This window comes from Clarias gariepinus, chromosome 10 (assembly GCF_024256425.1).
Source record: "Clarias gariepinus isolate MV-2021 ecotype Netherlands chromosome 10, CGAR_prim_01v2, whole genome shotgun sequence".
Classification (NCBI taxonomy): Eukaryota; Metazoa; Chordata; class Actinopteri; order Siluriformes; family Clariidae; genus Clarias; species Clarias gariepinus.
Genome location: NC_071109.1, coordinates 6,007,269 through 6,031,881, shown reverse-complemented (window position 1 = coordinate 6,031,881; position 24,613 = coordinate 6,007,269). Strand labels below are relative to the sequence as shown.

General features: G+C 37.4%; 1 protein-coding gene across 9 annotated transcripts in view; it reads right to left on the bottom strand.

Moving 5' to 3' along the window:
- Positions 1 to 24,613, bottom strand: part of rapgef2b (Rap guanine nucleotide exchange factor 2b) — a 120,764-nt gene that overhangs the window by 56,573 nt on the left and 39,578 nt on the right. For 7 of the 9 annotated variants that reach the window (XM_053505517.1, XM_053505516.1, XM_053505523.1 and 4 more), the window contains exons 4-6: positions 14,383 to 14,466; positions 3,478 to 3,553; positions 681 to 848 (exon numbers count right to left, since the gene is read on the bottom strand). In XM_053505517.1, coding sequence (XP_053361492.1) covers positions 681 to 848; positions 3,478 to 3,553; positions 14,383 to 14,466 — 328 coding nt within the window. Of the gene's footprint in view, positions 1 to 680; positions 849 to 3,477; positions 3,554 to 8,238; positions 8,355 to 9,173; positions 9,313 to 14,382; positions 14,467 to 24,613 lie in introns of those variants that run through there. The other 2 variants (XM_053505524.1, XM_053505525.1) reach the window with 2 other exon arrangements.

Below are 24,613 nucleotides of genomic sequence, written 5' to 3'. Positions count from 1 at the left end.
AGGTTGTTTTTAAAAGTTAGAATGACTTAAAATGACGTTGGGATATTGTGTAATGAACGACCCAAAAACAACACTGAAAATACAACCTCAAAGCAACAAAAATGTAACCTATGTTCTGTAGTATTCTGTAATTCTGTAGTCTTTGAGGAGAAATTTTATTTTAAAATTCAGAAACAAACACATAACTGGCCTGAGCTTGCCAAAAAATATTGGTCTTATTTTGAGGTTTTTGGAAAATGGCATAAATTGGCAGAATCCCGTTTCAACATGTCTCCGGATAAACTCTCCACTTTAGTTGCTGCTTCAGCACTTTTTTTGTTAATTACAGTTGGCAAACAATCTAACTAGCCTACTAAAAAAAAGGCTTGTAATAAAAATGTAATGCAAAAATTTGATGAAAAAAGAGAGCTGTATATATAAGAATATGTAAATGTACATGTGCAGATGAATACAAAAAACTGAAAAATATACATGTATAGGAAAGGAGACGAAATTAATAGTGAAACAAGAACGCTATGATAAATTAAGCTGTGATATCCAGCGATAAGATGCTCAATCAACATTAAACGCTATAACACACACCATGATGTCCACAAGCCAAAGCAAGACAAACAAAAATACACACACACACACACACACACACACAGCACTGCAAGTGTACAAAGTTGCGTAGTACTCACCGTGTGGTACCCGCGGGTTATGGGCGGCTTGCCCGCTTGGTACGGTTCCACTGTGTCGATGATCGTCTGCCTTTCACCCTTCTGGTTGATTTTACGGAATCTCCTACGGGACTGACGATGCGAAGCCTGACGCTGGAAATACTCCTCATTCTCATCCATATAGTCCACCTGCCGTAGGAACAGAGAGAAGGGTTATTCTCTCTCTCTCTCTCTCTCTCTCTCTCTCTCTCTCTGTGTCTTTCCCCCTCCCATCCCATCTCTTGCACTGCGTAAAAATAGCAGTGGGTGTGTGAGCCTGTCTGTAAGAGTGCATGTGTGAGTGTGTGTTAGGACTGAAAATTCTACGTCAAATATAGAGGAGAGGGAAAGAAAAAAAAGAAGAAAACACAGAGGGTGCTTTCCACTCTTCTTGCAGTGCAGGTGTTCTAGTGGACATAAGGTTAAAGATCACGGTATTACGTGCACTTTGTTGCATACATATCGTTACACTAGTTTGTGCATCTTTAATACTACAACCTCTGGATCCCACGTATAATAAGGACACAATTTTGCACCAAACTTGCATGATGATGATAATGATCTGAGATTTCTGTGCAGGAAGTGCTAGCCGAAGTGACCTTACACCACTCTGAGGAGAAAATGAGATTAACACATTTGCAATGTCTCCATCTTCTGTATCTTTTTCTCACACACACAGACTCATACTCTCCTCTTCATCTGTACTTTCACTGCAGCCTCCCATTTCACACTCCCTCCACCGTTGGGATTACACATCAAATCTCTCGCTACCTTACCAACCGCTGCTATGGCAACGGCGCCGAGCAAAGGGGGAATATACTGAGCGAGAGTGAGTGCAGTGTCCATATCCTGCATGGGATCATAATTACAGAGACACAACAGCCAATAATAACACAGCCGGAACTCCTCCAACACCAAATGCGGCTGAAGGGAACGATGCGCCGACTTGGAGATTAGCCGAATCGGTGTATAACCGCGTGCACGTGCCTGGTCCTGAGATGGACGAATAAAGCGGATAAAAATGTGCTCGACTGCGTCGCATTGGTGGAATTGCCTCGGTAACGGCATTAGGTTCTTGTTGACGAAGAGCATCTGTTTCTTCAACTGACTGGTACAAATGCACGAAGCCTCTCAATTCTTTCCAAACCCAATTTTCTCCCAATTTAGTCGTACCACAACAGCAGCCTCATTTCTACAAGAACTACACAGATTTCCTTAAAGTGTGTACAGTAGATCAAACTCACTCTGATCCACATGGCTGATCATTCATACTGTAATTAACAGTTATAATAAACGATTCTAAACAAACAAATACGAGTCATGTTATTGGTTCGTGTAGTGGTTTTCTTTCACTAACACAACATTAGCATAAACCTTTCTATTGTGCTTACTGTACATAGCTGCTGGATAATCGGCACCAAGTTCGGTTTGCAAGTATAATTAACATAATGGATTTTTAAGAATAAATCGTGCCCTCGTGTTTACTGTATATGGATTTTCTTTCTCTGCTCTGTGTACAAAACATGCCCGGACCCCTTTCTCACTATGCATTATGCAAATCTAGCTGACATGGTGAAGTTTAATGAGCATCGTGGCATGAGCAGGGTCATCTGGGATTATTTCATACTGCTTCCTTAATCTTTCCTATATTTCCTCAGTAGCTAAACATTTACATGGACAATATTTCTTCTTTTATTCTTAAATTGTTTCCATGGATGCTGATCTGATAAGATGTGCATTTACAACTCAAAGCGTTCAATCCAAATATATCTTTACGTTATATACTCATTTTTTGCATAAAATCTTTTTTTTTTTTTTTATATGAGCAAAGTAAATCTGTTCACAGAAATATAACAAAAAGAAGTATTCTACTCGGAATCTGAGGTCATATTCGGTTTTTTAAATACAGTTAAGCCCACCGTCTGCATTATGATTGGTTACAACAATTCATTCTCAGCCAGAGACCCAGTGACTAAAAGTAAAGAAAGGTGGGAGAGAGTTCTGTGATCAGGAACGGAAGCTAAACTCATTAAAAGTTACCCAACAAACATGCACAAAGAATATACATTTCCAGTCAAAAGTTTGTCCACCCCTTCTAACTCCATTGTCGTTCCTGGTTTTTATTTCTTTCCACACCGTAAAACAATACCAAAGTCGTCCAAAAAATATGTTATAAGCTCCTTTAAACAGTTGATATTGAGATGTATCTGCTATTGATGATCTGTAAATTCTTCATAACGGCTCTTATCTGAGCTGCTGTTTGTTAATTGGTGATTTCTGAGGCTGGTAACTCTAAATGAACTCAAGGAAATTTTGATCTTGCTTTCCTGGGAATGTCTTCATGAGAGACAGTTTCAATATTGTGTTTGATGGGTTTTTCAAATGCACTTGCAAGAACTATTCCAGTTTTATTTTTTCCAGAATTATTAGTGAAATATAAGTGTCCATGTAAACACACCTAATGAAATATGAGATTGTAAAAAAAAAAAAATGACATAAACCCACGCTGCTTTTAAAATTTCGCAATGCAAGGATCAACCATTATTTCTGGTGTGTTACTGGATATACTAGAATAATCCCGGTATTGTATGCTTTGGGTAGGAATGGACTTTCTAACGCCAGCCTCCTTTAAACAAAGTTTGTGTTTTTACTGCAGCCCAAACACAATGAGTTCCTTTTACTTATGTTTTCATGTAATTATGTTTCATTCAAAGTTTTAGCTCTGAGCTAAAAGTCAAAATGTACAGAACATTACAGTGTCAGCGTTCTCAGGACTCACCACGATCATTTCGGACGGCTCCAGAACGATGCACTCACATCCGCGACGTAAACTCCCGGCGGAACGCTTCCCGAAACTAGAGAAAAGAAAAACAATGATATTCAGATTAAAATCGGTCTCTGGACCACATGTTAGTTATAGAAGCAACCTAAGTTCCTGTGGAAAAGAAAGCGGTCCTAGACTCCAACCCTTCGAGAAAGAACAAATACACTCACACACACACAACAGAGGTGGCACATTACAGCGTTCAAGATCTACCCTGTAAGATTCCACTGACCCCAAGACTGGAAAAGTCTACCAGCCGGCATCAGAGTTCGTGAATGGCGTACAGTGCTGCACACTGGGAGTGTGTAAGAGACGCTCCAGAAAAACACCACAGTGGAAATAAGGAGGGACGCCGCAAATACAGGGTGGGGTAAACATACACACACAAACACTCGCAAACACTAACACACTAACACGGTATAATGCACCGTCTGTAGAGCTCATTAATCCACACGCTTCTTATTCGAGAATTCAGAACCGCTGTGGAATTAATGTTGTATAAAGGCAGCTCGGAAATTAGTTCTAAACATGACGAAGAACATAAATGACACTGTTTATAGGGTTAAATGAATATCCTCGTTCTAATACATTAGCGTTACTATAGTAACAGCTTATTAAGATTGATTTATATGGAGGATACTATTTAAAAAAATAATACAAATAGAGAAAACACTGAAGAAGAAGTTAACACTTTTCAACGATCAGTAGCTGTTTTTTTTTTGTCTTATTTACATCAAGTAAGAAAATAAGTGAGGCTTGTGAGACTGCTGCAGTAAAAATTCAGCATTTTTATCCCTCTTAAAATAGTATAAAAAAATCTACGGTACGTAATAGTATGTGAGTAACTCTACTCATATCTGACGGATCATTTTCCTGCTCCCGAGTGCTTTATTCCCTAATTAATACAGAACCCACTGCTCCCAGTCATATACAGGATTCTCCGGCTTTGTAAGCATTTCTTCATTTCAACTTCGAACTTTAAGTAACAGTAACTTTTTCCCCCTTTCATTGTCCTGTTTTGCTCTTTGGTTAAAGCAACAACACTGCTGGCAGGGCACTTTTCTTTTACAGGAAAAAGCTGACCCAGTCCATGGCTCACACACACTTACAACACACTCACACACGCGCACTCTCTCTGTGATGGGCTAACTTGACCACAGAGCCAAATCAACGAAATTCACCAATGACCTGACTAATGAGCATCTTTAGTTAAATTAATCAGGCATTAAAAAAAAAAAAAAAATAATGGAAAAACATTAACCATAAATTGTTTCCGGTTTTATTACCATAACAATTTTGGGAAGAAACCACAAATAAATAAAAAAAAAGAAACAAATATATAATACGCTACTTAAGTATTCTACAGTATATTTAAGGGCTAAAAGAATTAGGAACAATGTGCTGATATTAGGGACGCAATCACCAGGGATTACTTAATACGATGATATCACGATACCATGCCGTCGATTTCATTCGTATTGCGATTCTGTTTGTCACAATTTGGACTTTTAATCAAACTTAGCAAATAATTTGTTCCTACCACATTCAATACTCTGCTGCTCTATTATTATAGATAGTCCCGACTTACAAACAAGTTCCGTCCCGGGATGCACGTTCATAAGTCCGATTTGTTCTTAAGTCTGACAAATTTGTCTTTTACGAAACAATTATACAATGTAAAGCATACCGATCAACTTTGAGTAAATCTGTCCTTTTTCCCCAGACTGCCATCATGTGGACAAAAACTGTAATCACACCTAAGGAAATAAATATCACAGTAAAATGTTGCCTCTGCGTCTATACAGTAAATCGTGAGGGGAATCCCGGACGCCATTTTCACTCACAGTTTTTTTTCACTGTACTGTGAACTATGTTTTCTTGAGGATTTTCTGAAATGAGGATTTCTATCACCGTGCTCCCGGACTGATTAATTGAAACTGGTGAGGTCGACTCATTTCTCTTGCACCCCCACATGTACATACATACACTTTACCAGACTTTAAACATTTTTTACATTTACTTACCACTGAAAATATTGTATATAATTGTAAATATTGGTATCAGGTGCACTGCAGTGTCTATTTTTTGTACAATACACATGAGCACATGAACTCCTGTGATTGAACCAAAAGTCTGTTTGGACCGTGGTCCGTTTGTATCTGCGGAAATTCATAACTCAAAAGTTGGGGTCTACCTGGGATAATTGAACACTAGAGTAAATCAATCTAAAGTCAATTCTTTTCCAATAAAAGAACATCCTGAAACCTCAATTCAAAATCACCTCAATTTACACATCAGACGCAAGTTTATCTATGTGTTCATTGACTTCAAATGTATTTAACAGAAAATGTCTCCATGACAATGTTCTTTAACTTATTTTCATTTTCACATTAGTCTGTGTTAAAAGAACATCAGGTTATACATTTTGTCTGTTCCTCGTCTCACAAAATGATGTAGAACTTCTATAAAAAATGTTACAAAAACAACAAAACAACAAGACATACCTACATCTAGGTGTCTAGTTGGTTAAGTCTAAGGGCGTTTTCACATTAGGCATGATTGATTTGTACCGTGCACGGAAACGATTGCTCTCTGACCAGCCTTCACATTCTTTTTGGTGTTCATTCCCGGGTACGCTTGTGTATTTACACTCTCCGATATAGCAGCTAGCAGTATGCACCTACTTGGCTTGTGAGCCACCATTACATATATAGATACAGACATGCAAAAAAATTAAGTAGACCCTTAATGGTTTTATGATAAAATGTACTATTATCAATATTACACAGTAGTACACAGGAAACAGAACTGAGCAGTTTTATGAGATAGATTCAGAAAAACGGACGACTCGGACTAGAAGATATTATGGTGACCTGCTCATTCTGTTTATTATAATTTGTCCTTAACCGCATTGTAATATTTTCATTATTGTAACGTGTTGGGTGTCTGTTTACTGAAAATGTAACATTTTATTTTATTTCTGAACTAAATGACTTAAAAAACTATTTGTTCATTTTGATGAACGGAATTTAAAAACTCTACACTAAAATGATTCAAACTTCCAATCACTAGTGCATACAAGACGCGTGACCTGAATGACATGGACGACGTCTTGAGATGAACAGAGTCTCTATGCCTAATCCAGTTTTTCGTATTAAAGCCGCTAAAGTAAAGCCGACAAACTAATTTTTATTGATTAATAGCTAAATCTTACTTGCTTAAAAGTGTAACAGATTTTGGTGCATACAATTTATTATAAAACTACAGATGTCTATTTACTCCATGCTTGTCTGTGTACACAGCTCGTATCATTACGCTTGTGTATTCCACTAGAACTACTGCTCATTATTTATAGAGCAAATGTCAGTACCTGTTACGACGCTCATCCATTTGCTAGGAACGATGTTTAACCGTAAACAAATTACACAATACTTTTTGTTTTCAGACACATGATTGGATTTGGGTTATTATCATTAATCATAGCAGCGCCTTTAATGAACTTTTTTATTTCTAAATTAGCACAAGATGTATTCGGTGTTTGTTCAATAATTAATAATAGCAATAAATACATTATATATTGCATCATATCACTAAGTGGCATTCTATCTAGCGTGTGTATCGTTGTGAGAGTTTAAGCATTTGCATTGCATTATAATGCATTATTAAAAAAATTATAAAAAATCTGCAGTGTTTCTGTTCACTATTTTGTTATTCTTTTTATTATTATTATAATTATTTCCGTACCTGTACAGTGTACACAGAGTGTTCAAGTTAAACCGAGACTTGTTATGAAATAGTGAATGAAGGGGTAAAACTGAGAGGCTCGAAGCCCACTACAGTTGTTCCTGTGAACATTCAGCGAGTGAAACGTCTGATCATTGAAAATCGACAGACAACTTGTTACCAACTTGCGGAGGAGACGCATCTGTCTGTGTGAAGTCAGCTGGGAGTTATTGCCACATCTCCCATACAGTCCTGACCTCGCTTCAAGACATGTGCACATATTTGGGCCATTTCAGAGGTTCATGGGAGGCCAGGGTTTTAGACGTGAAGCAGGCAGTGCGATCATGGCTCCGGCGTACTGAGAAAACTTGATGGTATCCAAGCACTTGTGAAACGCTAAGATTAAAGTGTATTAGTATAGCAAAGGATTATATAGAGAAATAAAGGCCCTTTTTACGCTCATTACTGTGTTCTGTTGTTATGTTCAATCACAAGTCCTGGTTTGACTCGAACGCCCCTTGTATTTTGCTTCTCTTCAGTTAGCAACACAGATAATGGGAGAGGGAGAAAAGCAGTTACACACTAGTACACACCCAAACACATTTCCAACTGACACTCAACTGACATCATCTGCTTGAGTTCATATCTCACTCACTTCCTTACTTAACATTAACAACAACAACAACAACAACAACAAAAACCCACCAAGAATTCTTGGTTACAACAAGCGCTCATTAGAAGTTAGAAATGAATAACAATTTCATTAAGACGAAAAATAGAATATAATTTGCCTTGATGAAAATCAAATAATAAATTGAGTTTTAATTATGAGTAAAGGAAATTAAATACGCTAAGTGTTAAGAAAATGAAATTAAGAAATGAAATGAAGTCTAAGTACACTGAATAAACAGCTTCTGCGGATTACTGTACGTAATAAAAAATATATATATAACTTATAAAGGCTCATTATAATAGCACGGTATGACAAGTTACCTTATGTGACCTGGTCGTTACCTAGTCATGTCCTCTCTCATAGCAAATAGTTTAAAACACGACTGAATCGTATCTACTGATAGCGGCAGCATTAGAGGCGCATCCGTGCTACGTCTGGTTCCGGCGAGTCACAAGAAATTCGACTCTTTCGCTTTTATAGCGTAGGAGAGACATGTCCCGTGATGCCCACCTGCCCGTCCCCTTCATTCCACATGCAGGGGGTCTGGAATGTCGATTGATCATGATACACACGCACAAACCCCCTCCACACACATACACACACCCACACACACGGTTTGTCTATTGTGGATCTATTACACGTCCTGTAATAACACTTCAGGGTAGAATAAATAGTTAAACTGACGGGCAGAGCCACAGGGCACTTCACTTCACTTCAGCGCTACGTACACTGCATGCCTTTCGGGAACAACTAAAGCACCTCTAACCTTTTATTAGCACGAGATGAAATGCACGAGCCGCCAGCTGCAGGACGCTGACGGCCACAACTGAGGTATTAGTCCTGCTAAACGTTCTCAATCGATCAATTAATGAATCAAACAATTTTAGTAATACAGCTTCCTTGTGTCTCCTTGTGTTTTAAATTTCTGCTCAAATATTAATTTTATTTATAATTCCTGCTTAGCTAAACTACAGTTTTAACTATAATGCACGTCCACTTTTAAATGCAATAATATTTAATGAGTATGTCACTATTAATCCAAGAATAATTGAGAATAATTCTTCAAATTAAATGAATGTGTGAAAATGTATTTAAGGTCCTTTTACAATTTAATTTCAAAAAACTTATACACGCATATTCCGACTTGTATTAATCGGAATCCTATTATTATTATTATTATTTTTTTTATTCTCAAAGAACTGGAAATGGAATATTCTTTCTTCACTACACTCACATTCACTTATAAACCTGTTACCTTCAGTGATGACACGCTCCTGAAAACTTTCTTTCAGAAATTAGATCCACAAATCCAGCATTCCTAGAAAGCTAGATTTCCAGTTTGCGGTCCAGGCATTTCTCTGGTACATGAAGTCCAAGATTGCTTACAAGAAAATCAAATAAACACAAATGTCCACCAGAACTCACACACAGCTCTTGGAGCGATCTGTTCTGCGTACCGCCTCCGAGTCATTAAATAGTGCGCTCAATGAACGTGTGCGTGCTCAAATACCAGTGTGTGTGTGTGTGTGTGTGTGTGTGTGTGTGTGTGTTTGCTCGTGCAACTGGGCGTTAGTGACGACAGAGCGGAGCCAAACATTCCAGCCAGCCTTTCATACTGCCAGGCTGAGAGGGAGGGTCTAACCCCGACTCACTCCACACTGACCTCTCAACCTCTACACTTATACAGAGAGAGAGAGAGAGAGAGAGAGAGAGAGAATTGAGTAATGAATGAGTAATAAACATATTTATGGCAGGCATACAGACAGAGACATGGAGAGACAACACAAGGAGAGAAGAGATGAGGAGGAGAAATAAGGATGAGAGAGGGGATTTAGGAGAGAGAGAGAAATACAATAAAGACAGACAGACTAGGAGAGAGAGAAAAAAGATGAGGACAAGATGAAAAAGAGAGAGAGAGACAGGTAGATAAGGACAGACAAAGATAAAAGAATGATAGAGGAATAGAAGAGAAAATGAGAGAGAAAGTGTGACACAAAGAGAGAAAACGAGAGTCAGAAAGTGTGTGAGAGATGCACAAGGTCATTAAAAAAGCAGAAATATTTTTTTTTGTGAAATCTGCCTACACATGTGACACATTATGTTTCCTGGTACAGCGTGAAATTCAGATCATCTTAACAGTGATGATGTCATGATCACCTGACTCATTACTGACTCTGCTAAACGCTTCCCCGACTTCAACATGTTTATCGTTTTTACTTTGCGTGTAAACTCGACCAGCTTGTTAACTAATCAAACAGTTTTTTATAACTCAAGACTAGTGCAATAGTCATTTTTGTTTTGTTTCTTACTTTCATGGAAAAATACGAATAACATCATAAAGTAACGATTAAAGTGATGGCCTAAGCACCATCGTGGCCTTTGTGTAAAGCTCGTCCCCTACACTTCCGCCTGAAATCGGCAGGAACCCGGCGCAGCCCAATCACCCGTCCTGTGAGGAAGTTAGAAAGAGATCTTCAAGAGCTTTCAAACAACACCAGACCCACTCAGATATGAGAAAGAGGCTGTCGAAATCGGGCATTTTAGCCGAATTTGGAGCTCTAGTCTGCTTAAAAACGGCGCCTTGGGCGTATTATGGCAGTATAACAGATATTTATTTATTTATCATTAAGATATAGTGAACTTGTTGTATATTTTTGACCATATTAAATCTACTCAAAACAATTTTTACAATTTATGTTGTTTTTATACGGACAAAAATTTATCACAAAGCCAGAATCCTGTATAGAATCATAAAGTGAGTAAAGCCGGTATTGTGACAAAAATTTTATTGTGACGCCAGTATATTAAACTAAATCACATTGTAAAGCCAGTATATCCTGAGTCGAATCAAATCATGAATTGAATTGAACTAAATAGTGAATGCATTTTAGATTGAATTAAATTATCTCAAATCACGAACCCAATAACGTGAATACATTTTATTTCAATCAGGAATCAAATCGAACTGAATTATGAATTGAAGCCAGCATCATTAACCAAACTGAATAGAATTGTGAAGCCTGTATCGTTAATCAAATCTAACCACAACCAGAGTGTATCGTTACACCCATTACTAATTCACATACTAAGGCATTTTGTATGTAGAAGAAAAAGGAAGGAGTAAAATTCTTTCGCCTTCTTAACTGTCGCTGAGAGTTACATTTAACCAAAATACTTGCCTAATGCTCCTTTAGGAATGTATTATCAATTAACAGACATACACAGCTCTGAGAATTTTTCTTTTCTCTTGCTTTACTACATGACATCTTGCACATACTGAGAGTTGACCTCACATGTGTTTGACCCAGACACCCTCCCAAGGAAGAAATGACTGGCAATAGTCAGTAGAAACTGCAACTCATCAAGATTGCGTCACACTGACGCGACATCTATAGTATAGTAAGAAGTCACACAACGAGGTCAGACTGCGGACCTGCTCTGTGAGGAAACATGATCTGGCAACAAAAATGCCAGCAACAGGCAGGATTAAGGAAATGAAAGAAATATTGACTCATTAAGAAATGTCACAAGCAGTATATACTGTATTACAGGGAATGAAACAGGATTATAAAAAAACGCGAAATGTCTAAACATCTCAGGTTTAGGAATCAGGAACGTTTTGTAAGAGGTGGTCTGAATTACAGCGGAAAACAATATAGGAATTTAAATACGAGGTTTAATCAGGAGCTGAATAATGGAGTCTTTGTTGGTGGCTGAGCCTGAAATGCCTGTGAGTTACATATTAGTTACATAACCGCTGGCAGAGGTAGCAGGTGGCACTCACAATGCTATTTTCAAGCTCAGTTTCCAAACTTACTTCCAATCAAACATGCTACAAGCCATTCTTTTTTTGTAATCAAGTTGAGCCATTGTGAATTGAAATGAGAATAAAATAAGATTTTTGCGTCTCCTGAGCCTGAACCTGACTGCTCATGTGAAGCCATGGTCTCAGGTCTCGAACTGCTAATCCTCTGGTCTTACAGTGCAGATAAATGACATCTTAGCAAGTGAAATATTGTTAAATCTAGCCAAAGGTATTTACAATTTCTTAAAATGAGTTTACAGCAAACCAAATACAGCGGAACCTTTGCATTCAAATTTAATCCGTCCCGGAGTAGAGTAATGCAAAACACTTTTTCCCATAGGAAATAATGTAAATGCAAATAATCCGTTCCACCCAAAATAATATCACCAATATTACCAATTTCCAACACTATAATCCTAGTTTTGCATATGAAAGCATTAAAAGAAATACTGTAAATGAAGTAAAATATGAAATAAATAGACATTAAACCTCATTTAACCTTAATTTAGGATTCCTCTTGGCACCGGCTGCTTCAAAAATCAAACTGAAAGCGGCTCCTTTTCTTCTTGCTACCATACTTGCTAACACTCTTTAGACCCATGTCGTCACTAAAACTTGCACAAAATGCAAAATAATAATAATAATAATAATTTGTAAACTTGCATCGCTTGCCTTTCCATTGACACAAACAAGTTTTAAATGGCGTTTGGTTCGGCTCGTACGCTCGTATGCTAAAAATGCTTAGGATGCTTCGCTGAAAAGGCAAAAATTTGTTTAAAAAACTGTTCTTATGATGAGATTTCACTTTATAAAAATGATTTCTAGTCGAATATTTGGATTGCAGGCAAAAAAAATAAATTTTCAATTAGCAGCCAAGTTTGCTAGTTTTAATGAATTTACTTTTTATTATTAAATATTATATATTTAGTTTGCTGTAATCTTGTTTTAAGGAATTATTGATAAGTTAGATTCAACAATATTGCAATGTTTTGTTTTGTTTTTCAACATAGTGGTCCTCTTGGTTGCTTCCGTCTGAAGATTCTGTTTGTTGCCCAACCCTTTTTTTTCCTGAACACACAGCTTATATTTTAAGATGATTCTGACAAGGTTAAAGTTTTAAAAGGGAACCGTATTCTAATAATGGGATGCAAATAAATCCATTTGCACATGTAAACATTCTAACAAAATTGCTACATATTAATGAATGAGGGATGAGGAGAAATTACTTTTTCCCCCTTTCTCTCTCTCTCTCTCCCTGATGCACATCAACAAATACAGTAAGCACACCTACAATGACAAGAAAAAAGAAGAAAAAAGAAAGAGTAGGACGAAGGAGAGGATTAGGAAGAAGCAGAGGCACTTCAAGAAAAAGGGGATGAGGAGAAGGATGAGGAAGACGGGAAAGGAAAAAAAGGAGAGGAAAAGAATTAGGGGTAAAGAGGTTGAAATGCAGAAGAAAATCAAGTTTATAAGACAACTAGGAAGAGAAAGACATGGACAAGGAGAAAAAGGAGGAGAAAACGTGAGATGTCTAAGAGAATAAGAAAATATAAGGGGAAAAGAAAAAAGGGAAGAAGAAACAATAACATAGGAGGAAGAAGGGGAAATGATGACGAGGATAAGAAAGATGAAAGAGAAGGAAGAAATAGAAAAAGACGGACCAGAATTGAAGCGTTTCTAATAGGTTCTTCGTTTCTGTCCGTTTATTTACTTTCAGAGATTAAAAGTTATTTAAAACAAAAGTTATAAGGTTATAGAGCTGTTGGCGAGAGGTATACACGTCAGCCCATGTGCATGCATGAGACAACCGTCTGTCATGTGACCTGGACCATCTTGACCTGTCTGTATTTAGATGTTAACATGTGCATACAGTACACGACACACATCACAGTGTCCCAACAAAAACACAAGGCACTCTGGGTATGTTCCATGCGCCGGACATGGCGAGCGAAGTTAGCAAAGCTCCAGCACGCGAACAATGTTAATGTGAGAGTGTGACTGATAAATATATTAGCTCTGTACATTCGCTCCCTGGCGTTAGAGTCTTTTTAGGGCCACTGCAGTGTAAAATTAAACACCCCCTGTTAATTAACATAAATTAATTTTTCACAGAAAAGTAATTACAAATAAGCCGGAATCTAATCCAAGCTGATCCGTTGGAGGTTAAGCGATTTGCTCAAGGACACTCTGGGCTCTTCAGAAGCGCTGGGACTTGAATTCATAACCTTTCAGAATCTTAACCAATGGGTTTCCAGCACTCAAGTCTATGTAAAAAAAAAAAAAAAAAAAAAGGAAATGACAGCCTGGGAAGGTGCTTCAAATGTGCAAAGGTTAAAAAATATAAACTATAAAAAAAATATAAACATCCAGTAGGCTCTACAGGCCGCCTCCAATATTTAATCCTTCAACATGTTTTGCTAATCAGTTACACGCTATACCATGACCTTCAATATGCACAACAGTGTCGCTCTCAGGGATTTGAGCCAGGCAGACTGCAACACGTGTCGCACGTCCTTCTCGGGCTTCTCAGGCGATGCCGTAAATCTCTGCTCTAATACATTTGTTAGGTCTGAGTGCTGACTCCAACCTGAAAGCCGCCGTCATGGCACGCTAGGGTGATTTACATGTGCTGACATTTCGGTGACATTGCCGTACATACCTGGATCTGGGAAGGAACATGGACTCTTTGATGAACACAGACCCAGAGAGCAGGATGTACCAGCAGCTGCCGATGTCATCCGGACTGGAAGAAAGAGGGAGGGAAGGAGAAAGAAAAATGATTTTAAGAAACAATCCATAAAGATAAGGATGATGATTCTGAAGGAGGAGATGGCACACTTCCTCCTTCCAAATTCTGAAACATCACCTTAAAATCCATAAATCACATAATTACTTAAAATCTTTATACAAATGTATTATTATTATTAGGGATGGGAATCATCAGGGACCTCCTGATACAATATCACCACCACACCTGGGTGCCGATCCAAGTTGTGTTTTGATTCTTTAAGTATCACAACTTTATAAATATCCTGATTTAATAGTACAGTGGAACCCCAACATACAAACGCCATTCCTTACAAATTTCCTGCTTAAGAGTAAAAACTTTGCAAGAAATTTGCATCGGCATATTGAAGCTGTTTCCCCTTCGACAAACTAACTGAATAGACCGCCAGCAGCGCCAGTTGCGGTTCAAAACTTTGCTTCAGTGGTAAAGCCAAGCAAATTCCACCATTATTTTTTTAGCGAGTGAAAGCTGTTTTAAAAGTGTCAACTCACAATAACCTTGTGTGCCACAATACCAATGTTGCCTATGGGATTTTTCACACTTTTTTGTTAATATTTTTGGGTGGCTTAAACAGATTATCTGTATTTACATTATTTCTTACAGGATTTCCGCCTCAAGAACTCGCCTCAAGAACAAATTACATTTGTATGCTGAGGTTCAGCTGTAACTTGTGTTTTCAGATTTTTTTTTACAATAAATAAACAACCTCAATAGCTAATTTACTTCTTCTGTACATAATCTTGTTCTGCCTAGTGTACACGAGTTTAGAGTACAGCAACCGTAGGATCATACGGGAACTACAACATATTACCACCTCATATTACATAAACAGATATAAATTACATTTTATAAAAAAAAAGTCAGTTTACATTACATTGAATTTTCATATTATTACTTAATATTTAACAAGATATCAAACTAAATATTATTGTTATTAGTATTATTACTACTACAGTAATACTACCACACAAGTATCTAATGCCTTTATCTTTTCATTTAGGAATTCATTTTATTTGTTTGGATTTTTTTGGAAGAACCTTGAAAGCTGGCCTTATTGTTCAAAATTTTTCACATTTAGCTTATTTTTTGTGTATTTATTCTGAGATATATATTTTTAGCTCATGGTATTCCTCCACACATTTAGAAATTTACAATGAAAAGTAAAAGCCTTTCATATGATGTGCAGTTTTAGAGCACAATAAAATGACAGAATAAAAATAAATAATAATAATAATAAATTTGTTAAAGTATTACTAAACATTTACAACTTAAATCTTAGCTAGTGCATGTGTAACATACATGATTACCATGAATTCTAAATTAAAAAGGGTTCTCTTTAACAAACAATAAGCACTTAAAAGAATAAAAGGAAATACACCAATATCGGTAGTAATGGATCTCTGGGGCAGATGTTAGGACATGATTGCAAAACATGTTTATTGGTATACTTATGAGAGATTTATCAAAGGTAACCAAAGGTAACCTATTTTACGAAAAGTTTTAGCTTGATCCCAAACAAGGCACCAAACTTCCAGAAACTTCCAGTTGAAACTATTTAAAGAAAAACTTTACTTTGATGTGTTTGATGTGAAGACTGTAGTTTTAAATAAGTGCTTTTTTATTAATTATTATTAGTATTATTAGTATTATTATTAATTATCCATAGGATTTATAAGGACTTTATCCTGAAAAGGATCACAACAGATCTGGTGGCTAATTCTTGTAATGCTAAGTATAAGGTGGGGTTAGACCCTGTACAGGACGCCAGTTTAGGCATCCACACCTACACACAATTTTAACTTACTTTACCTATATTTTGAGGATAAGGGAGGAAACCCAAAGAACAAGGAGGAACCTAAGACCAATACGGGGCTAGAGATGTTACGTAAGTTACGTATCGCAATTCTTTTGTGTGGCAAAAAGTGTTTGTTCAGAACTGTAACTTATAATTACTGGGATATGTATAAAAATCGAGCTACTTAAAGAATCGCAATACAAATCGAATTGGCTCTGAGGTATCGTGAGGATACTGGATTGGATTCTCCCTGGTGATTACACTGGAAGGACATTTTGAAGCTGGACATGGAAGAAGTTGTGAGATGTCACTTTGTCTAATTCAGTGCTCACTGACAGAATAAAATGTAAGATGGGTAAATAATATTTGTCCTTTTTTAGTAAAGAAATTCCCTTTCTTGCCTGCGATCATTATAAAAATTATAATAATTATGAATAGATATTCTGTTTAAATAACATGCAGTAGATATCCATGTACTATCCCTTTAATCATTAGTTATTCCTGGTCCCTAAAATCAATATAGCAAAAAAATGTCATGTTTTAAAGAAAATATTGATTCATTGGCTTTTCCAAGATATCTCAGGTGACCAATCCCAGACTTTCCCAACGCATACTGACGCAAGTGCCTAGTGTGCAGTTTTGCTGTACTCGCCAACCACCAAAACCACCGCAACCACCGTGACTAGTCTAAATATTTCTCTCGTTTTCCTGAAGGACGACGTGAAGAAACGAGACAAATGGTAGGAGGTAAACCAGGAGACTACTCATTACAGCCACCCTTTCACTTTCATATACATACAAATATAGCAGCACTTTAACAAAAGCACTTGTGAAGGCGGTCATGTGTGTGATCGTGTGTGTTTAAGGAAATTGCACGCTGACGCACCGTTCGTTACCGGCGTCCTCTCACATGGCACGAGGGAACGTGGGCTACGAGCCGGGAAGGCCGCAGAATTACTAACTATCTTCCAGCAAATTTCACCTCCTACTGATGAGAGTGAACCAAAAGGAATCTGATAGGCAGGGAACATCTTTGGCATTAATAAAGGAACCGTCAATCAACAGTATAAAGAACTAAACTGACATTGTGTCTAATCAGTGATGGCTCAGCATTACAAAGCCACAGCACTTCTAACGACCTTTTTGGGCCTCAGATCCGACGTTCCTTTGGTTCCTAATTGCATTTACTTTCTGAAGTGAAAAAACAGCAGAAAAAACTAAACATTACGGTTTCATCTTATGCTGTCTCATTTTGTCATTGTATCATGTATTCGGCTTCTGATTAAACGTTACGTGTTCAAAGATGTTACGAAATGAAGCCGAGAAATTATAAGAAACCTCTTGAAAGACACATCAGATAAATTAAGCAACAGCATCAGCTAGGAGTGGAAATCTGAGGGCACCTCCTGACACGACATTATCATGATACCGCAGTGCTGATTAGATTAAAACTGTGATTCTATAAGTATCACCATTTTATAAATATCTTAATTCGATATTAAATTTTTTCCCTGATTTTGGTACAATTTTAAACCTTTAAAAAATGTTTAATAAGTAATTAATGGTAGCTCGTTTCTTATAACACTATTATTATTTTGTTTTTTTACTTTAGCCAACAATATGAACTACCTTTAAATACAAGAGTTTAACATTTAACTTAAATTAAATTAAGCAAAAAAGCAAAAATTTTACTAAGCAGCACATGTCGCTGTCAAACAGTATTCTAAACAATAATTCACTCCTACCACACGGGATGAAAATGTGTAAATAGTTCAAAGTGCGCCACCTGTAGGATTACAAAGAAACGGTGATGTTTTACTTCCTCAAACGCCTCCGAAGTCTCAAAACTTAACTTGACAGTGAGCGCGTGCATGTACAGCTTCTAATGCAGGCATGCGGGGCTTCTAAAGCACTAATTAGCGCCTCTGCTGCTTGGAGACTTGTGTAAGAGTGTGTAATGAGTGGGTTTGAGGCTAATTTGCTCACAGATTTTGGGCAAAAAGGCAGGTCGGTGGCTTTTTTGTGCACCCCGTTAGCTTGCTAGCATTCGGTACAGAATGGTTTATATCTGAGTATGATCGGCCTGATCACCGGTCATGGCCAATAATACTGAAAACCAGCCTATTCTGGTCACTTGCCAATCGACCGGTGAATCTCTATTATAAATGTCAAAAGTAGTTTTTGTAAAAATATATTTAGTCAGGGTGGCTGTATGTGAATCATGAACTGCACAAAGGAATCACAATTCATAATTGCTTGGGTGTTGCTTTGTGCTCGCCGGGGTGGCCAGATCACACCGATAAAAACCCACTTCAAAAAGCCCAAATAATAGCAGTTTTAAAACTCATCCTGTAGATCAATTATATATGCACATACATTGTTTTATTAAAATTAGCCTAATTGTTATTGCCTACCTAACACACTTTTTTGTTGTTGTTACATTAAAGCACAATGTGGTAGATGGTCAGTAAAACAGTTTTAAACAATAAATAAAACAAAAATCTACCCAAATATAGTATAAACATTATTTATCGTTACGCATCATATTGCATTTAAAATTAACAAGTCAGTACTTATTTTTTTATTTATTTTCAATGAAAAGGTTCTTTGCCAATTCAAGTAAAAAATGGAAAGCAGAAATATATTTGTCACAAATAGTGAGGATGCTAGTAAAGAAAAATGGTTGACCTATTGACCATGATGTGACTTTCATCATATTATATAATAATAATAATAATAATCCCTCCAGCACCCAGAGATGGCACTGAAAATCAGTGATCAATAAATGTAATCCATGTTCATGTTGTTTTTACGTTTTAAATCCCAATGATGTAAAGGTGTCGATGAAATGGGTTTCAATTAATCAGCCCTAGACCAAAGCTACCGTAATCACCCGGCAAGATTGTCCCTGAATCTACAGTCTCTACTTCATACTACTTCATTAACAGGATTTTAAATATGCTATGGTCATGGTGTAACAGGTGACACAAAAAGTTTTTTTTTTTTTTAAAGTAATAATAATGAAAAAAAATAATTCATTAATCCCTTTGAAAACTTTTCACAGTGTCTGAGACGATGTCCTGGTCCCTGTTTATTCCCCCTGGAATAAATTTTTGTTAATTGTTTAAGACGCATCATGGTGGTCCCTCATCCATGAAAACCCTAGACAGGTTTAAAAAAAAAGAAAGAAAAGAAAACACACACACACACACACACACACACACAGAGAAGACACTTTCTACTCTGGCCCATCAGACCATATCAGATTCTGACCGCTTGCTCACCCGAGTAACCTTTATAACAGCAGCAGGGGTGCTGTCGGGTTTGCTCCAGATACACAGAGTTGGGTTCCCTCTCTCTCTCTCTCTCTCTCTCTCTCTCTCGCTCGCTCTCTCTCTCTCTCTCTCTCAGATGGTGTCGCTTTTAAACAGCAAGCCACTTAGCAAGGTCATACAAGGATCTCAGCAGTGCTCTGTGATGCATGACAAACTCCTCTGGATGTGCTGTGACTTCAACACACCCAAAGTTTCCATGTCTCTAGCTTTCACTTTGAACTTGGTTTCTGCTTTTTTTTAAGACACAAGTTCAATATTAGGGATGGGAAACAACAGCAGGAGTCACCCGATACAATATTATCATGATATCTAGGTGCCGTTTCGATTCGTATTGTGATTTTGTAAATATTTTGACTCAATATTGCACTTTTTTTTTCAAACTTAAACCAAATGGGAAAATAATATGCTACTTAACCAGTTTAGAGCACGCCACCTAGAGAGTTATAGAGGAAGTGCAACATTTTACCCTTTCCAACAAAAACATAGAAGGTGCGTAAAAAGTAGCTAGTCATTAATACTTGGTAATTGAGTCCATATTTCTAATACAAATTTGTTAAACCAAATTTACACATTTTGCAAGAGATCCATAAAAGATTAAGATAGAAGAGCAACCTAACAGTTTTGCAAATATAATTATATTTTTATACCCACCATAATCAGAAGTACAATACTACATCCTGCCATCTGGTGGTCTGGAGACACAATATAGCACTACAGCCATCACATTTTTAAATATTACTATTTCAAATCAACCAGACTGCAGAAGATATAGGTTGTAGTATCCTTTTATTTCTTTTGTTTTTTTATGTAAGTTACTAAACTGCACTAAGGAGCAAACTGTCAGAGAAAAAGGCTATTAGCTTTGATCGTCCCGGCATAAAGGTGTTTAGATTCTTCTGTTGTGTCACATAATTATAAGGAAATTGCTACATTTAAGCCAAATGAAAGGCCAAGGTTAAATTAGGTAGAAAAAGATGCGGGAAAAACAAAACAAAAGAAACAAACACAAAATCTTTAAAACTATGTTTTTTTAAGTAGCTAAGCATTTATTTATTGTAGTCTCTGTTTCTCATGCTCGAACGATTGTTTTTATTCTAATAGAAACTTCATATAGGTTTATCTGTATCCAACTGATTATCCTTTTAATCCACAGTTTTGTTGTATACAGATTTGATTACTTTCTGCATGAAAAAAGCATCAGAGACAAAGTTATTACAACCAGCCAAACTGGTCAAGTTGAGCAAACAGATATTAAACTGACATTAGCGACACATCCTAAAGCAGCGGTAGCATCTTTTTATGGTCACATGATCGAAATATGGCTATTAATGAACTATATTAAATACTAGCTCTGCCCACGACTTCGTTCGTCTGGAATTTAATCGCACACTCATGAGCGCGGTTTAAAAACCGCACAACGCCATCTGCTGCATTTTGGAAAGGACTAAATCTTGGTAAGTAAGAGTAACTACGGTGCGAGACCGCATTTATTAAGTAGATTTCAATTGCACACTTATAAACGCGTATTAAAAAGATAGTACAGCGCCATCTGTTGAATTTTAAGATGAACTAAGGATTTTTTCAAGGTCGATTTTTTTATGATATAAGGGCGTTCTCCATTTAAATTTCAAATGAGCATATCTTCTCTTCCCATGGGCCGATTGTGATGAAACAAAACCTATACAGTATGTTACCTCAAGCACAGTTAAATACACCTGTGAAAACCCCATTAAAGTCTGTTCATTCAGTAGTTTTTACGTGATGCGTGCAGAGACAAAAATTCAATCTTATCTTATGATCTTTTTTCGTAAATGTCTTCAATGTACAGGTATTACAAGTTTACAGTTTTATTATATTTATAGATGTCTGCTCTGTACTCGAGCCTACATCATGGCATTGAAGAGATTGCGCGTACTGTATGCACCCGTGCTTTCATTTTTTCTCTGCTCCAAAAACTTCAAAAAAAAATCTCAGAAATTGGCCCCTTAAGACAACACGACCAACACACATATACAAGTGTCCCTCCTAACTTTCCACAACAGGGTTAATGAGGCACCTCCAGCACGTGCACTGACACAGCAGGACTTTCTCACTCTCTCTCTCTTTCTTTCTTTATCCGTCTCTCCTTCTTGTTTTTCATTCCCCAAGTCCCTCGCTCCCTCGCTCTTCATCTCTAGACTCGCCTTCATCCCTGTCGCCTCCGCTTCCAGTGCATCGCTTTGAATCACAGGCAAAACCTGAATGCTTAAATATTAATCGGTGAAACGAAGAAAGAGATAACGTGAGAGAGAGAGAGAGAGAGAGAGAGAGAGAGAGAGAGGGCGAGAGACATCCTCTGCATCATCAGCACAGAGCTGACTGAACTGGGTCACAGAAGTATTCTTGCATTTCATGTCAAAAGAAAGAAAGAAAGAAAAAAAAAAAAAAAAACAGCGACAATCCCAAATCCCCTGCGGAAAGAAGCATGGGATTAAAAACTGCTGTGTGTGTAAGACAGAAAAAGAAAACTAGATTGGATTGGTGACAAAAAAAGACAAATTAGTCAAACTTGTCTAACATATTCTACAATAAAATATTAAAAATGATTTCTGCTGAATGAGTATCGCTTTCAGACCATCATTAAGCAAAAATCATTAGCGGATCATAAGTAACAGACTGTCTGTAGTTAGAAATATATACAGTTTAACATTAAGTGTACAGTACAATTCACGTCGCATTTCAATAGTACTCATGCTATATATCCAAACACCTAAAGCTGCGCAGGTTGTCATGTCGCTCATACGCCCGGGTCACCACCATTCTTAATTTCAGCAGGTTCATATAATATTTATTTACACTGCCCTAAATTGTTCACCCTCCTCATTTGTCGCCAGCGATTTTCTCCCTTATTCACTCATGGATAATCCCAACCTGCCAGTTAGGTCTGCCCAATTACACTTCAGCTAGGGTTAGGGCTAACCAGTGGACGAACACGTGCGTCCCCCAAACAGCTGCGTTACGGGCTGGTAGTGCACATTTGCACATTTGGGGGAAAAAAAAAAAAAAAAACGCTATCGCCATCTTCCACATACTGTAGAACAGCTCGCAGGGACACGATTGGCCAGAGTTGCTGTGATTCACAGCGGAGAGACACACACATAAATATGCATACATTTAAATAAGTTCAAAAGTTTGAGATCACTTGCAAGTTTATTTGTTTTTTTTTTAAGTGATTTTTTTTTTATTTTTACATTTTACAACAACACTGGGGATTTCAAAGCTATGAAATAACATGCATGGCATTAGGCAATTAAGAAACATTTACTGATTATTTTAAGACATGAAGGTCAGCCCTCCTGGAATAGTTCTTTGAGGAACAGTATTGTGTCAAGTGCATTTGTAAAACCCATCAAGCACCATGATGAAACTGTCTCTCATGAAGACCTTCCCAGGAAACCAAGACCAAAACGTATTGTACCTCTGCTGCAGAGGAGACGTTCATTTAGAGTCACCAGCCTCAGAAATCACCAATTAACAAACAGCACCTCGGATTAGAGCCGTTATGAAGAAGCTTTACAGAGGATAAGTAGCAGATACTCTACTTAGTAGATCTCAATATCAACTGTTCAAAAGAGATTATTGCATATTTTGAAAACCTTCTGCATTGTTTAACAGTGTAGAAAGAAAGAAAAATCAGGAACGACCGTAATCCCAAATTTTTAAGCGATAATGTATATAGTCTTGGTCACATTACTGTGACATTAGTAAAATAATGATTAGACAATAATCTCCCTGACGCGCCACAACACACCATCCTGTATTTGATTAGTTTTTCATTTTAAAGTATCAAAGAAGCTATAAATAATTAAGGAAGGGAAGAGAAGGACGTGTGTGTGTGTGCTGAAAATCGTATCCATGGAGAAGTGTGTGTGTGGGACTACTGTACATCATAATGAATAACTAAGATCCACTGTAGCACTTGTATGCTATGTGCTTTAACACACACTCCAACACTCACAGACACACACACACACACACTCACACACAAGGGGCGTTTAAACTGAATTAGGTCCTCAATGCCCAGCTTGCATGCATTAAACGGCCGTAACGTCCTAATTGAAACCGAAGCATTAAAAGCTTATTTCTCTTTACACGGCCTTGATGTATCGAACATAAACCCCATAATTAAATGTAATCACGACACACGCGACGGTGAGACTTTATGAGCATCGCCGCTACACAGACATGTTGCAGCCATTTAAATTAACACAGCGTGTGTTTGTGGGGGGGGAGGGGGGTAATGGAAACGTGCACCGAGTGTTATTGTGCAGCTTTAAAGCCGAGAGCTAGTTAATAAAGCACAGCGGTGGTTTATCAGCGTGAAACAGAAGCCAGCTGCTGCAGCGTCTGAAATCACTGGAATCCTGGCTAGGGTTTTAGTGCGCACTACATAGGGCGCCTATCTGACTTCTAGATGAAGGCTGAGAGAGAACAACTTTATCTTGTGTCCACACACGTCGGTCTAAGAGCACACAATGAAGAGCTAATGTATTACCCCAAGCACACACACACAGTTCGTGGTCTTCTCTTCTCTTCAAGCTAATGTTAAGTTTTAACACACACACACACACACACACACACACATTATTGAAACCTACATGAATAGATAAGCCAATCAGAGGAAACATGACAACAAAAGGGGAGGAGACAACTTTGGATAAATTATTATTTTCTTATAGGAAAATAATCAACATCACGGTGATGAAAGTGTCTCTGTCTTGTGTGACCTCGTTTCCCTGTAAGCGCCACATCACATCGGTCTTTTTTTTATTATAAGTATTTACATACTTATGTTATTGCTTCCCTACTGAGATAGGTAATCCTGGGCACACCACCCTACACACACACTTCCAATCATCAACACAGCAGGCTTTTGTTTAACATTCCAGCCTCCATATGGCACCTTCACACATTTTGTGAAACAGTTAAAGGT